This window comes from Barbatula barbatula, assembly GCF_947034865.1.
Source record: "Barbatula barbatula genome assembly, chromosome: 8".
Lineage (NCBI taxonomy): Eukaryota > Metazoa > Chordata > Actinopteri > Cypriniformes > Nemacheilidae > Barbatula > Barbatula barbatula.
The window spans coordinates 9,238,857-9,256,118 of record NC_136771.1 but is presented as its reverse complement, the minus strand read 5'-3'; the positions used below and the strand labels follow the sequence as shown (position 1 = coordinate 9,256,118).

The 17,262-nt window shown below is 39.4% G+C and overlaps 1 protein-coding gene and 1 long non-coding RNA gene across 2 annotated transcripts; both read left to right on the top strand.

The window, feature by feature from the left end:
• Positions 1 to 1,253: 1,253 nt before the first annotated feature.
• On the top strand, positions 1,254 to 3,075 carry LOC306897102 (lectin-like). Its single transcript, XM_079461582.1, has 6 exons — positions 1,254 to 1,333; positions 1,662 to 1,737; positions 1,830 to 1,972; positions 2,088 to 2,228; positions 2,309 to 2,423; positions 2,863 to 3,075. Exons 1-6 carry the CDS (start codon positions 1,331 to 1,333, stop codon positions 2,958 to 2,960), a joined length of 576 nt encoding a protein of 191 aa, XP_079317708.1. The 5' UTR covers positions 1,254 to 1,330; the 3' UTR covers positions 2,961 to 3,075.
• A 3,019-nt stretch (positions 3,076 to 6,094) lies between these two features.
• LOC306897463 lies at positions 6,095 to 17,189 on the top strand. The gene is made up of 3 exons (XR_013787012.1): positions 6,095 to 6,180; positions 6,631 to 11,718; positions 13,516 to 17,189. It is a non-coding gene; the product is annotated as an uncharacterized lncRNA (long non-coding RNA).
• Positions 17,190 to 17,262: the final 73 nt, after the last annotated feature.

The window sequence follows — 17,262 nt, the reverse complement described above, 5'->3', positions numbered from 1 at the left end:
ACTGACCGGATGTCTGAGAGCGTAGTGCACGTTAAGGACTGTAATACAAGAGAAGTTCACTCAAGTACTGAGAAGCTAAACCATGTAGGGCTTTATAGGTAACAAGCAAGATTTTAAAATTATTGCGATGCTTTATAGGTAACCAGTGCAAGTTTGACAGAACTGGGCAAATACGCTCATACTTTTTGCACATGTAAGAACTCGAGCTGCCGCGTTTTGGACCAGTTGAGGTCTTTGTAATAAGCCTGCAAGGCAAACACCAAACATGAATGCATGAATTAACTTCTCTGCATCTGATAGTGACAGCATATGACGTAGTTGAGATATATTCTTAAGATGTAAAAACGCAGCTTTACAGGTGTTGGCGAAATAGATTTCTATAGAATAAAATGCCAAGATTAAGGTTTTACATCCGTCAGTAGTTAAGCAGGATTCTTGGTTGTTACTTTTGGCGGTTTTAGGTCTAATAAATAACACTTCTGTTTTGTCCAGGTTCAGTAATAAAATGTTTTTACTCATCCAGTTTTTAATATCGACTATGCATTCTATTATTCGATGGAACTGCTGTGTTTCATGAGGCTTTGAGGAAATATAAAGTAGAGAATCATCAGCATATCAGTGAAAGATAACTATGTGTCGCTTTATTATATCTCCTAGAGGTAGCATGAATAATGCGAAGAGCAGGGGCCCTAGATTATGAGCCTGACGAGGCTCGTGCAATGCGTATATACTACACTCTTCATACTTCGATCTTCAAACATCCCAAAAAGTGTGGCATGTCAAAGTTTTTCTAAAATTTCCCATAGTATCAATCTGACAGTTCGGAAAAGCTCAGCATTTTAGTTTGAAGGCATCACACTGTTGAATATTTTATTAAGTGCAATAAAATGTATGCATTTGAAAAGTGACTTACAGTAGGCCTAAGTGTCAATGCAAGTTTACACTGAGTATGTGTTGTATGAAAGCTACAAAATATACAAAAAAGCTGTCTTATTCTGTAATGGAACACCAAGGACTACAGACGAGGAGATACAAAACAAGCAACTTTAATAATCCAAGAACGAAAACACAAGAGTTGCAACACCGGAGAACCATAGATGTTAACATTTACATTTACATTTAAGACAATAGGGTGAGTAGCAACTGTAAGCTGTAAAGTTAAGGCCAGCCAGTGTAGTGTCTACAGTATGTGTGAAAGAGTTCCCTGTGTGATTCAGAGATGAGGGAGGAGTTGTGAAAATGATCAGAATGGTACTGTATAAAATAGGTAGCACAAGGTGAGGCAAATTCAAAAGTTACTGTAAAGAGAGATAGAAGATAAACCTGGAAGATGGTAAGTCCTTCTACCACAAATATATTTTGCATACAATAAATAACAAGTATAATATTGTGGAATTAAAGCTATTCTTGCGTAAATAATGTCTATTTCAGTAACAAAAAACATCTCTGTTAAACATTATAGCTGTAAATGTCAGTATATCTAAACTGATGTTTTATTCTTCAAAGAGTTTAATCTTAACGTTTTTCCTGAGAATTTGTAACTATTTGTAGATAGGGCCTATGGGGTGGCAGACATACTTAAAAAAACTTTTTTGAATGAATAAAGACATATTATTACATGCAATTTGGCAAAATACTTATACACATTTTCGCTTTCACAGTATAAATCAGGAACAAGGTTTATCTGGCTGTTAACACTTCTTTGGGGGACTGGTAACGTTTTGACTGTGAAGAGAGGTATTTTTAATACTTTAATGCATTATTTGTTGACGAAAAGGTCATGATGTGTCCAAGAAAAATAATGTGATCAATGTAATTTTGTCATTTAGGAGGTTCGACCGGCTATGTGAACGTCACAGCATATAGTCAATTGCCTAAATACTGTAATGTTGATGGCTTTAACAATTGGTTCAAATTGGACAAGTTCTGCGTCCAATACTTCAAAAACCCTTTAAACTTCTCTCAGGCAGAGGTAGCATTGGAAATTTTTAGTCTGCATATGTGGAATTATTTTACATCATACAGTATATAGGATATTTAGGATAACTATTATAGTAATTAAAAGTTTGTTCTTTTTTTAAACCCAGTTCAGCTGTAGAGCTAAAGCCCCTGGTGGACACCTGGTGTCGGTGCATAATAAAAGAGACAATAATGACTTGCTCGCCATTGTGGTGAAGTTTAACCCAAGGAACCTGCGCGTCTGGCTTGGAGGTTTTGAATTTTTAAAGGTAAAAAAAGAAATGCGTGGAGGTTCAACAATTAGGACAAATATTATATCACATATACACTGTTTTTTTCACCCCTTTAGTCTGGAAAATTTCTTTGGATTGATGGTACTTTCTGGGACTATCAAATTTGGACACCTGGGGAGCCCAACCACCTTTTCAAAGCAACAGAAGAATGTTTGGAGATGAACTGGAACCGTAAGAGAGGAAATGGATTCAGTGAAAAAAGCAGAGAATTTGATGGGAGCCAGATTGCTACATAAAATAATAGATTTACAAAATATTGTTCACAAAAAGTGTGAAATATTGTTCTCTTATTTTTCAAAATAAGTTTTACAAATGCTTTGGGAATTTGGGTTTTAGATCTCTTCAGCCAGTCAAACAACATTAGCCAATGACATTAAAATTACATAAAAAGAAAAAGAGACTTGACAAATATTTTGGTTAAATGTTTGTGAAGATTGTGCTATCATGGGTTTGAGCCCCACAAAACAAAAACTGTTGCTTTGAGTAAAAGTATCTGACAAACATAATGTATTAATATTCAAAAATACAACACAATAGCCAATATCAATAATTTTTTGACATTTACATACTGTACATTTTAGGTATGTTAATCTTTCTCTTTCATTTTCAGATGTTGGCAAATGGAATGATGACTCTTGTTCAGTCAGAAAAAATTACATATGCGCCTTCGAACGAAAGGGTCTCATGGATGAGAAGACTGAGACCTGAGATTATTTTTAACAGCATTTAATATACTGCATATTTGTTTTCTCTTCCGCATCAATAAAACATTTACAAAAATAAAAACATTCCTTTAAAATGAAAATAAAGTACTATTTTAATCAAGATTTTTTCAATTTTTTTAATGAATATTAATGATTGAATACTGTAAATGTTTTTAAAAATGGATTTTTATGGATTTTACAGATACTTTACTTTGAATTTTTCACTTGAGTGGTCATCTAAATAGGTGGCATTGTAACACCCCAGTGTCAGTGCTTGAAGTGGGCCGGTACATGCCAGTTCTTCTCTATATTAATATTTAGCATACCTTTACTGTTTCTTGCGTACCTGCACTTCTCACCAGTATTCGACAAGTTAATCTGAAAAAGTAATTAATGAGTTACCTACTACTTAATCAATAATAATAGTGTAAAGATTACCGGACAAATTACTCTCTCCACTAAAATGTTGAATTACTTATTACTAATAACTCTTAAAAGAAGGTATAAAGCACTGCCCAGTGTCCCCTGCAGGGGTTGATGTGCAGCTATATCGTTGCTGTCCATCGGATTTCCAAATGTGCATTTTTTTAATGCCAATAGAAGTGCATGGATGCCGTCGCTGTTTGGTTACCAACATTCTTCAAAATATCTTCTTTTGTGTTTTGCAGAAGAAAGATAGCCATACAGGTTTAAAATGTCAAGAGTATGACATATTGTCATATGTAATGGAAATTTTCTAGTCTTGCTTCATGAAGTGTTTATCTTTGGTTTTCTTCCTGTTATTCTATCTTGGTTTTTTAAGGTGTGTCACAGGTTAACCTGGTGACTATAAACTTGGACTTACAAAGACACCCATTTCATGAATACTTCGCATTGCCGGCAATAGTTACATCTGTGTACACATAAGGAAAGTGTTATGGAGTTTTAGTTTTGTTTAGTCTAAAGTTTGTTGCTGCTGTGTTTTGTTATAGTTTTCAACTCTTAATACATTTTCTTTAAAGATGTAATTATTTTTCCAAAAATAACAATGCCAGAACACATATTAACTCGTATGGGAATTACCTTTATTTTTCCACATAATTTCCACAAACGATTTGTTGCTAAAAGTTGCTAAATGACGTTGTGACGTCATTACGTAATCGCAACACAAAACTACGCTCATTATATGTAATACGTAGATATTATTGTTTGTATTATATATATATATATATATATATATATATATACATACATATACACACACACACAGCATTTGAAAAAGTAATACAAACAACACTTATTCATGATAAGAATTGTTTCTTTTAAAATACAACATTGATATTGAACAGTTAAACACTTTTGAACAATTACAGTTTATGTAGGCTATTTTAATTTACCACATTATTTTAACACATTAACGGAACAATTAAAGCACAGTGGTAGTTGATATACCCTAATTTAATCTGTAAGACTGGGGCTTTATTAATGCTGTTCATTTATTCAAGTAAGTTTTTTTGACATTTGGGTATAAAGTGTTTTAATTCTACAATATATGCTGTAAAAAGGTGCTGCCCTTTTCAGGTTGAACAGTGGCTACTGCAGTTTAATTTTCCTATTGGAAGTTGTGATGCCCTTACCAGCTCCCCACGCCCTTGCCGTTTCATGTGTTTTTTGGATTAGAGTAACTTTCCAAAAGTTGCTAAAAGTTGCCAAATAACAAAAAAAAATTGCTACATTTTTTGCTAGGTGCTTTATGAAAAAAAAGTTGCTAGGGTAGTCTGAAAAGTTGCTAAATCTAGCAACAAAATTGCTAAATTGGCAACACTGCCCATAATCCAGGTTAATCAGTTTTTTATAGAAACCGCCACATCACTTCCTGTGGAGGATAACATTTTGGTGTGATGTCAGAGGGGGAGGGGATTTAGAAACAGTTGTTTTTGCTATTTAATTTGTTGTTAAACTCTTCCTCTGTTAATGGTTGCTGTTTAACTAGTTTGAAAGGTTTAAGTGTTGTTTTGAGTATCTATATTTTTAAATTTGATGATTTCAAACTAAATTGTTTGTAGATTGATTTGGTATGCTCAATAGGAGGGGCTTCAGCCTATAAATAGGCTTGCTGGCTGAAAGGTGGACTCTGCAGTTCTAATGGTGGACTCTAAGACTGAGCAGTGTTGCAAACTTGGGCCATTTAGTTTAGCCAAAATAAGCACATTGTTGCTGTTTTCTTTTCCTTTTGTACAGTTTTTATTTATTTTTTGTTTTCTCCTGCACTGTAAATATTTATCACCTTCCAATAAAACACCATTTTTGGATTTTGCATCAACTTTTTGTACAGCACATAATTTCCCTTTTCCACTCCAACTGGTTGGCCTCCCTACAAGGTGTTTATCATGTTTTTCTCTATACGCGTCATACCACTCTGCAAGTTCTGTTTGGGATAACGGGCATCACTTCTCGTAAACCAGCTCGGGATTCTTGCTGGAGGGCAAAGCAAGGGGTGTCACGTTTGAATACTATATAATGCTTGTGTGCAGGAGGAAGGAGTGCCTTTTTATACACCATGCTCATTGCTTATGATGCAGATTAAACGACAATAAAATTATTTGCAAAGAACTTCATGTCTCTCTGTGCGTTGCGTTTGTCTGGGCTGACTCACCTAGTTTAAGGAATAAGAAATTTCCACAACATTTGGAACGGGACACAGGTGTTTACCTTTTGCTTTATACAAGTAGTATCTTGATCACATTTTAATTTGATCTCACTCTGAAGAGAGATACACAGAAAGTAATTAATGAAACACAAATGTTAGATCATGTCTTGCCTTACGTCTCCCTGCTGTTATTTGTAAATGCTCTTGTGCACTCTCAAAAGCCACTTGTAACCTGGCTTGATGTTCCCGAATCCATTCGTGCACGCTGCCGGCAACTGGTTCCTGCACCCTACCCGACAGGGAATCCACGGGCAATCGCGGTTCCTGGCCAAACATTAAAAAATGGGGTGACTCACCAGTAGATTGATGCGGAGTAGTGTTATAATAAAAGAAAACTTGGGGCAGACATGCCACCCAATCTCTCTTTCTAGATACCGGCAGAGTGCGCAACAAATTATGCAAGGTGTTCCGCCCTTCGGCGTTCAGTTTGTTTCCTAGTCGGACCCGTTAGTACGGGCTAGCGTTCGAGCCGAGCAACAGTGCGGAAATCACCCTCGAGTCTGCGTCATTACAGAGTTTGGTTAAATCTTTGTCTGTAAGTCCTTTTTTCGTCAGAATTTTGGTTTCTGTATGATGAATGTTTACTTTAAGTAACGTGTGTTATTACGTTCGTGACTCTTTCAGTTTCATCGCGTATGCTCTAGTTTGAAGCTTTATTTTTTCTGACTCGCTGATTTATCTGCTCAGCAACGAGCCTCGGCGTTTCGCCTTAGATTAATTAGTTGATTTATTTACATCTGTTGATTCGTATATATTATACATGTAACAGTCTAACAGGTAGTTTGGTGATATTGCGGTGATATTTGGTGATATATGTTTGTTTTATTACTATACATTAAGGACAGCTGTAGTTTATTGTGTGAAAGTGTTGATATAGAGAATGCTGTATACTGTATAGAGAGTTACTGGGTAACTCATGTTTATTGTGTAAGAGACACTTCAGATGTTACACTTTTGTAATGTTATTTTCTGTTTATTATTTCAGTCTTACAGACTTAAATGGAGAAAACACTAAGTAATAAAACTGAGGAAGAAAAGAGTTCAAAAGATAAAACATCATTCCTCAACAAGAATTCTGGAGTTTCTCTTCATTGCTGTTAACTATCTGTCTAGCTGTACAAATCAGACGTCGTACATGCGAGGGCAGAATACAAGGTCTGGTTAAAACGCTCACACTGGCCGTTTCCAGCTGGATGGTAAGGAGTCGTGCAAGAATTCTCCACGCCATACAGTCCACAAAGCTGGTGGATCAGTAGAGACTCAAAATTACGTCCTTGATCCGAATGCAAGCGACCTGGAATGCCAAACTTATAAAACCATTCATTAACCAAGACCTGCGCCACGTTTGCGGCTCGTTGGTCCCGCGTAAGAACCGCAATTTTCTGAAGATGTCAGTCATAATAAGTACGTTTTCTACTCCGGACCTAGATGGCTCTAGTAAGGTTAAGTCAATGGCCACGATTTCATTTGGCCTCGAGGCCAAAAGATGACCCATGAAACTCTGAGCTACTGGCTGCATGTCTTTAGCCACTTGGCACCTTTCACATTCCTGGCACCAATGGACAACATCTGAGGCCAAACCGAGCCAGTAACACCGCTGTCGAACCAACTCAGCAGTTCGTTCAATGCCTTGATGTCCATGACACTGATGTAACTGTGTCAGCACTTCTGACTTCAGCACCGCAGGCAATAGCAGCTGCAAGACCTCCTCCCCACCATTAGGACAATAGACTCTACGATAAAGTACCTGGTTTCGCTCCACGAAGCGATCCCACTGATGGAGCAACTTAGGGGCCTCAATTGACATCTGCTGACGTTCATCCATCCCCGGACGGGCCTTTCGCTTCCAAAAGGGCAAGATCTCGGACATCAACTGATCTTCCCCCAAATAACTAGGCAAGATAGTAATCGCTGATTGGTGTACCTCAAGCACCCGCTCAGCTGCCCGCACTTGCTGCAACACAGCCGGCACTTCAGTTCCCAGCGCTAGTCCACCCAGCACTCCACTTCCCGGGGATTCTGTCGGGAAAGGGCATCAGCATTCTTACTACTTTTCCCTGACCTATAACGGATCTGGAAGTTAAAGGCAGACAGCTGGGCGGCCCAACGCTGCTCTGTAGCTCCCAGTTTTGCGGTGGACAGGTGACTCAGCGGATTGTAGTCTGCCCAGCAAGTATTCCCAAAATTTTTCAGTCATGGCCCACTTTATGGAGCTGTAGTTAGGCATATTGCGCTTAGTGGGCCTAAGACTGTGACTAAATGTTAGTATTGCCGGCAAGAAGCTATCGATGGCAAGTAATACACCGTTGCTTACCGATAGTAGCAAGGCAAAACGCACAAACACAAATACAGCAATTATATCACAATCTAAACGCAAGAAAAATATAAGAATAAGAAAAAACAAAAACAAACGTACGGTAGCCGTAGGCAACAGCTGTACACAAACCCTTGTCCGAAACAGTTGTAAGCCAGACAGTTATCAAACCGAACAAAGTAAATTATAATAATTACGAATAAACCAAAACGGTTAAAGCAAAACAGATAAACCAAAAAAATTAACTAAAGCAAATAAACAAAAGTAAAACAAATTGACCAAAACAAATAAACTAAAGCAAAACAGCAGCGTCGAGGCAACCCAGCGTAGTGATCAACGCCCACTTTAACCCCCGATCAGCAGGACTTCCGTTCAAACATCCGGCAAACCATTCCTTCCTCCCATTTACTGTACAGAGGAATTCACGGGTCATACATATGCAACAAATACAGTCCCACGCCTGCATACACACCATAAAATGGACCTACCGAGCAGAAGAGCAGCAGTCACTCCCAACACGCAATTTTACACGCGTGATCAGATCTCACTTACAAAACCGGAACTTCAGCAGCGATTTAGAGGGAAACCCTCAACCGGTACGCTCTGTAGCTCCCGACAGACACCAGCGAACACTGAGTGGAAAAGTTAGTGTTATATTGTTACTTAATTTTACAAAATAAGAAATGAGGCAATGACACAAGAAATTCTTAGATGCTCACTCTCTTTAATCCAGATCGAACTCACATGTACATCTCACATTCTCTCTGGTATCTACACTGATCAAGCGCCCTTCTCTATCTCCCTCTAGTGTTCAGTTCTTGTAATAACAGTTTGGGTAGACACAACATCCCCCCAATACGTAAGATATTTTCCTTCCCACTTAATCTATCAGTAGGCTAATTACCATAAAACATAAAGATGTTTCATTCCAGCATTAAGCGATAACCCAAGAAAGTAATTTTTTTGAATATATTGATTGAGCACCAAAACAAGCTTATCTTAATTATAACAGAACAGAACGTATAAGCTATAGGCTATGCAATATATAACTATACATTTACGTCTCGAAATCTTTTAGCCATGAGGGAGGTTTGCGCATTCTTGACGGACGTTCCTCAACCCGCGGAAAGTTATCAGCTTCATTACAGAAGGAACTTTGCTCCGCAAGCTCAGCTGCAGGATCAGGCATCTGAACAGCTCGTGCCAATCGTGAGGAATGCCTTTTCCTTCCATCCTCTAGCAAGTAGGTATTCGGACCCACTTGTTTCTCAATTTCAACAGGATCACAAAATTTGCAGTGTCCCTTCGGCACATGAAAAGGCTTGCGCACTCGCACCCTGTCCCCCTCTTTGAGGATAAGCCGTCGTGCTCCACGTTTTGCATCAGTATAATGTTTTATTTGAGATTGCTTAAGAACAACTTGCTTGCGAACATCTGTTGGCTGGAGCGTGCTTGCAGGGGAATGAAGGGCAACGTTCAGTTTTGTTCTCATCTTCCGCCCATGGAGTAATTCGAAGGGTTAAACTCCCGTGGTAGCATGTGGAGTAGAGCGATAAACTTGAAGAAAGTCTGTAACAGTACGTTTCCATGGCTTAGATTGTACTATAGCCGACTGTACACAGTCCTTAAGAACTCTGTTAAAACGTTCTATAGCCCCGTTCGCGGCTGGATTATAGACAGCTGTGCGAACCGCCGCAATGCCTCTTTCTCGCAGAAAGGTGGTGAACGCATCCGACGTGAATTGTGGCCCATTGTCCTTAACCAACTCTACCGGGTAACCATGGCGACTGAAAATGCCATTGAGAAAATCAATAACAACCCCTGTCGTCACAGACAATGTAAAGGCAACTTCTGGCCATTTGGAATAGTAGGTAATAGCGTACTTACAGTCCCAACCAGCAGTGTCAAACGGGCCAACAATGTCCATTCCCAGTTTACTCCATGGTGCATCTGGAAAAGGTACCGGTTGGAGGGGCCCGGTAACAGTGCGAGCAGATTTATCCAGCCTTTGACACAACTCGCACGAGGAGACCTGAGTCTGGATCATCTGATCCATTCCAGGGAACCAGTATAATTCGCGTAAGCGCTGCTTCGTCCTCACGATTCCCTGGTGACTTTCGTGCGTGAGAGCAATGAATGTATGTCTCAATGTCACTGGAACTACTAGACGGGTGTCCCTGAACACCACATTGTCCTTGACACTAAGTTCATTCCTCACATTGTAGTAGGGTTGAAGGTCGATATGCACAGCTTCCACAGAAACAGGCCATAGCCCTTTTTCGATTTGAGTGCATAAAGCGGTCAGTTCAGGACACGAGGCTGCAGCGGTTTCGAACTCGGATGGTGAAATCGCAGTCAGGGCAGTAGACAGTAAGGCGACCAGCTCTGGCTCATCATCAGAGGTAGAAGCAGAAGCGATAGGAAGAGGTAACCGCGACAGACAGTCAGCGACATGATTAGATGAGCCAGCCCGATACACAACGTCATAAGTGAAACACAGAAGGTGAGCTGACTACTGAGAAATGCGCATCCCGGCACGTCAGCGTAGACAGCAGTGTTGTCAGCGCCTGGTGATCAGTGCGCAGCGTAAAACGTCTGCCCCAGAGGTATGTGCACCACTTCTCGACGGCCCAAACACACGCTAAAGCCTCTTTCTCCACAGTTGAATAAAGCCGTTCGGCTGAGGTTAAGGTTCGTGACGCAAATGCCACGGTGCGTTCACTGTGATCTGGGTACACCTGCGATAATATCGCTCCCAGACCATGATCTGATGCATCAGTGGACACAATGATTGGCATTTCTGGGTTACACTTTTTCTCATTCATTCGTAGACCAGCCTTGCTTAATCGTTTGAGGACAGCATCCAAAGCAACGTCATGGTCTTGCTGTGTACGTCCGAAACAGATGATGTCATCCAAGTAATTCTGTACATTGGGAACATCTTTGAGTATTATTGACATAATTTTCTGGAATGCTGCCGGAGCCGATGCGAGACCATACGGAACACGGCAAAAACGAAACAGCCCGTCGTGCGTTATAAACGCTGTGAAGTCACGGCTATCTGGATGGAGCGGAACCTGGTGATAAGCGTTTTCCAGATCAATGGTAGAAAAAACAGTTGCACCTGACAAGGCAGCTAAAGTCTCATCCATGTGTGGCAGAGGGTAAGCATCCACTATAATAGCCTTATTTTTTTTTTCTCCTCCAATTGAGTTTTGGGTTCCTCGCCACCGTTTGCATACTGTTTTGCACTGTTTTGCCTGGCCGGGGGGGCTGCTAGAATTTGGTTAGTCTTATTTAATTAACACTGCATATAGGAATTTATTGTGTGTCTGATATTTGACCTGTGTTTTGAATTCCATAACCTTTTATGTTTTACTTATAGTCATTTTTTCTTGTACAGCTGCTTTGTAACAATGAAAATTGTAAAAAGCGCTACATAAATAAAGCTGACTTGACTTGACTTATTAGGCTCCCGCAAATCAACACACATTCTAATTCCTCCTCTCTTTTTTTGTACTACAACAATCGGTGAGATCCACGATGAAGCATCAATTTTCTCTATTACACCTGCGCTGAGAAGGCGGTTCAGTTCATCAGACACAGCAGCACGTACTGATAAAGGAAGACGTCGCAGTTTTTGTCGCACAGGTACAGCGGAGTGTAAGACTTTCACTTTATGCATGAACCCTTTCACACAACCTGTTGCAGGTGCAGAAGAGGAAAGCTGCATCACTGGTGTCAGAGGAAAAGAAGTAGGTAAGTCGGCAACCCGTGCAGAAGTGATTGTATTCCCTTCTATGCAAAGGCGTAGAGTGTCGAACATTCGTGCTATGTTCTGTGTGTTCAAAATTGGAGAGAGGCCAGTTAAGAAAATGTTGAAATTTATTGATCAGAAGATTCAAAAATACAACAGCTGCTGGGTGGGTTCTCAGACGCAAAGTCTTACACAAAGAACTGACCCAAAAAAACAATTTTACATGGTATTTATAATATTTCACTGGTGTCTTTTCTTTGCTGGGGGGTTGGGGAAGCCTGGGAACACGTCCAATCCGCTTTCTCTCCTTTGTTCTGCCTCAGCCAACCAGCTCACACTCCTTTGCTTTCGGACCATCTGTAACACATTATATGGAAACACCCCACACCTCACCAAATTCCATGGGCCTCCGTGTGTAATCTGATCTTTACACACATATCAAAAAACCTGTGGAAAATACACTCAATATCACCCCCCTAACTCTTGGTTAACCCAACTCATACACTGGTTATATTTTCAACATATTATGCACGGTTAGTAATCAATAATGAAATCATAAATATATATACTACCTGTACATCAACTCTATCTATCACACCCGACAAAATTTCTACTTGTGTGCATGAAATAAAAGATTGGCTCCATTCAAATTTTCTACAACTTAACATGGACAAAACTGAGATTATTTTCACCGGACCTCCGTCAGTCACTAAGAACATTCCTACCAATTTCACCTGTGAGATCGCTGGCTCTCATATCAAACCATCTAGCACTGTTAAAAATCTCGGTGTTATCTTTGACTCGTCTCTATCTTTCCACTCTCACATTAATTCTATCACTAAATCAGCATTCTTTCATCTACGCCGTATCGCTCACCTCCGTCCCTTCATTAGTACCTCAGATGCTGAAACTATCATCCATGCTTTTGTCACATCGCGCCTTGATTACTGCAATGCACTTTTCATTGGCTTATCTGTCAGCTCCATTTCCAAATTGCAATATATCCAAAACTCTGCTGCTAGAATACTAACCCACACCAAGCGTTCTGCACATATCACCCCAATTCTGCATGATCTTCACTGGCTCCCGGTGGCTTACCGTATTAAATTTAAAATTCTCCTTCTCACTTTTAAATCTCTGCATGGCTTGGCTCCTCCTTATCTCTTCAACCTGCTCCTCCCCTACACCCCGACTCGCACTTTACGATCCTCTGACTCTTGCCTTCTCGTTGTCCCTCGGCATCGCCTTGCTTCAATGGGGGGCCGATCATTTAGTGTTGTTGCACCCAAAATGTGGAACTCTCTCCCCCGATCTCTCTGTTCTGTTAACACTATCTCTGAATTCAAATCCATGCTCAAAACTCACCTTTTTTCAGAATGTCACAATTCATAATTATTATTTCTATTTTTTATTTTTTATGTGCTGCCCATTCACCCAATTCTTATCTACTGTTGTTTTGTCTGCTGTCTTTGTCAACCGCCTTTTTTTGTTGTTTGTTTATTGTAAAGTGTCCTTGAGCTCTGGAAAGGCGCTATATAAATAAAACGTATTATAAAGCATATTAAATGTAAAGGCACGCTTAAACCACAATAAAAATCCTTCAAGAGCAGATATCAAGTCCATCCCTATTAGAGCAGTTCCTGATTCCACAATAAAAAAGGTAGCAGAGCATTCTACATTGTCTTTAATAACAGTAGCTGGCAGACAGCCGAGCACATTAATAGGCGAGCACGAGTATGTAACAAGTTGTACTGTCGATGGCTGCAATTGTGTACCTTTGAAGTTTTTTTCATACACAGATCGAGGTCGAACTGAGACTGAAGCGCCAGTATCCACGATCAGTTCCACGTTTGCAAAGGACTTAGGCGTCTGGATGCCAACAGCACACTGGATTTTATTCTGCATGCTGGATCCTTGAATTAACAGTAACGTGTACTCGGGTAACTCAACTTGTCTAACTGTGTGCGTAGGAGCCAAACGACACACACGTGCAAAGTGTCCCTCTTTGTTACAGTTTTTGCATATTGCTCTTGTAGCCGGGCACTCTCTTGCATTAGCCAAGTGTCCACTAGAACCACAATGAAAACATGCTCGTGTATGCGCAGCAGGTGCAGAAGATTTGAAAAGGTATTTGCAATCGTGGTTCTTTGTGGTTTGCGCTGAACGGCATTTTGTTGAACTTGGACAGCTTGCACAGGAAAACTCCGTTCCCCGATGGCCTTTGCTTGTTCCGATGCAGACTCAACTTGGATCGCAGTTGTAATAGCTTCTGCCAATGTAAGGTCAGGTCTTAAGAGCAGTCTCTCGCGAATTTGAGGATCCGACACATGCTCAATGAGTTGATCTCGAATCATGTCATTTGTATTAGGAAAATCACAAGTTGCAGCTAACTGTCGCAGTGCAGCAATATAATTCACTATAGACTCGTGAGCACCTTGCATTCGTTTCCGGAAATTATGACGTTCTACCACAACATTTATGGCAGGGGTGAAATGTGTACTCAACGCAGTGATAGCAGACTCCAGTGTATCATATATAAAAAATATATAAAGAATCCTTTGTCCTTCGGTTCCTAAGCAATGAAGCAACAAGGCTCTTTTCCTTGCCTCTGGCCAAGCATCACCTGTAGCTCCCACGACGAGAAGATAGTTGCGGAACATCCTGGTCCACGTTGTGAATGGAATGCTGGGCTCACCCGGACAAGGCAGAAATAACTCTGGAAACGGAGCGTTCAGTGCAGCCATCGTCACTTAATATAGATGCAGACCACCTCATCGCCAATTTGTTATATTGTTACTTAATTTTACAAAACAAGAAATGAGGCGATGACACAAGAAATTCTTAGATGCTCACTCTCTTTAATCCAGATCGAACTCACATGTACATCTTACATTCTCTCTGGTATCTACACTAATCAAGCGCCCTTCTCTATCTCCCTCTAGTGTTCAGTTCTTGTAATAACAGTTTATGTAGACACAACAGTTAGTAAGCAAGCGATCTAGATGCTAGTCCATAGCTATAGCAACCAACCACCTACCTCACGCACAAGCAGTAGAGCGGCAGTCACTCGCAGCACAACGTGTAGGCGCTTTTCTACCCTGGAACTATAGCAGCAATATAAAGGGAAAAGCCTCAAGCAGTACGATTCGTACCTCCAGACAGACCCCAGCTGTACAGAAAAGTCAGTAAACACCCACACCATCTAGACGACAAACCATGCTAATGACAAACAAACACATACCTCGCCCCAGAGCAAACGAGCACCAGCAACCAACACCCCGATGACGCAATATCCTACCACTCTGGGGATGCCCCTTATATAGTCCAAATAAGGCCCGCAACCTAATCATGGGGCGGGACAAGCTTAAAGGGGCACTTCACCACACAGGTAAAAATAACAAAAACGTTTTCAGACCTCAAATCCTGCAAAGACAACAAGTTCATATTAACTTTAAAGCAACACAACAGTTATATTTGTACATGTATTTAGGAAAACAATTATTTTTTTATGTGATAACCTCAATTTTTATGACAGTTTTCACGAGTCTTGTCGTGCTGCGCTGTCTTTCACGTTGCTGTTGGATGACTTTATGTCTCTCCTAAGGTCTGAAACTGGAGTGAAATGGCCACAATACATCTAGAAACTGATGACATGAACATTTTGTATACATCACACCAGCAAAAATGTTTATAGGCAAAGCATTTTGATCTGCGAGCTAAGACAAGCATTAACCAACTAAGAGATAACATTTCTTCACATGACCAACCATTAAGCTTGTGATTATCTCTCTCATAACTACAATTCAGCTGGGAATCGCTTCCCCACAAAACCACACACACGTTTGACTGAAGTGAAACGCATGACAGAAGACCAAATCAAATAAGAGACAGTAGACTGGGGTTATGCTCAAGTACTGCAGTATGAGGCTCTCTATCAGTCAACGATAGCGTTAAGTGTTCGATGTCTCACGATGATTCGATTGTCTTGAAACAGGAGCTCAAGATGGAGCGAGGATGCAAAGTTAAAAAAGCGGGAGAGAGAAATGGATGGGACTCGATACAAGTTGGTGAACAAAATCATCAAATGCAATAATGAGCAAAGTGGTTCGAGAAGCGCGATTCAGATAAATCCAGAGAAACGTATAACAGATAAGAACAGAGGGACAGACACAAAAAAGGAACTAACTCAAATACAGAAATGACAGAGAATCCAGGAAAAAGAGGCGACAAAACAAAAAAGAGAGATGATGCATATGAAATACCTTGAAATATAATTTAATTTAGCAAAATGTATTTCATAAAAAAAGATTTACCTATAAAAATGTAAGTATATATGAAAAGTTTAAGTATATTATGATGTATACTGTAGTAAGTTTAACATTATAAGTATACTATAGTAGTTAATTTATAGATATTTGGGACTAACTTGGTCCACTTTTAGATTATAGAAGTATACTGACTTTCTGAAGTTAAAGTTAACCACTAAGTTTGTCATTTGCCCTGCAATACAAAAAAATAACATGTGCATACTGACCGTTACGGTTCAATAGCGCATTCTTGATTCTTTACTTTATGAAAGGACACTTTGTAGTATACTGTCAATATTTTTTAAGAATACTGGTTTTCTTTAATTGAACTGAATGGAATTTGATTCATTCAGGACATAGGGCTCGGTTATATTAGGACATTTAAGTCGTTTTTACAAACATGACTTGTGTGCATTTCGATACAAAACAATGGCAATGATGTAAAGATATGTCTGTGCAAATTGTTCTCAGTTTAGACAACTCTATCATTTATTTTAGTCCAGGACTAGTCTGTGCCGGAAACCAGACCAACATCACACTTATTTACAAACTTTAAATAGAACATTTTTGCTTTTTAACACTGTGTTGTAATAGGCTACACAATCATAAGAGTAAAAGCAACTACAAGCCAAGTATACTTAGAATTACTTCATTATATATTTTTAAAAGATTGAGTACAAATACTGGCCAAATAGACATATTTCCACCACTAAGCCTATACTTAAGAGTAATTTTATGTGTATTTCTGAGAAATAAATGAAAGACTGAAATATACATTCTTATTTTCAGTTTCAAATACACAATGATGAAATAAGGCAATGAACAGTGCATTCAAGATACATTTGATCTGCACGCGTTTCCTCTCTGGGGTTCAGACCCTTGCATTTTTTTGTAGACCATGCAAAAAAAAAACATATATAGCAAAACTGTGTCTGTTGATATGCTTCTGACAGGTTTTGTAAACAGAGATATTTTGATGTTTTTCTTTAAACAATCAGTAAATAAAAATTATGTTGTCAAGACTGTAAGTAATAATAAATAATAATAAAATATCCTTTATGGTCAAATTTTTTATTTTTATAATGCTAACCTAGTCTGCCTGAGTTTATATTGCAATAACCATCTGGATGTATATTATCTCTTACTTATCTTGGTTAAAACAATTATGCTTAAAAAATAAGAAAAAAAACAGTTCCCTTTAGAAGTGGATTTATTTATAATTTATATTCTTTTGTTTTT

Coding starts and splice junctions, on each gene's coding strand:
- LOC306897102 (XM_079461582.1), top strand. Junction 1,738..1,829: donor CGTTTTGACTGTGAAGAGAG/GTATTTTTAATA, acceptor TTTGTCATTTAG/GAGGTTCGACCGGCTATGTG. Junction 2,424..2,862: donor TTTGGAGATGAACTGGAACC/GTAAGAGAGGAA, acceptor TTTCATTTTCAG/ATGTTGGCAAATGGAATGAT.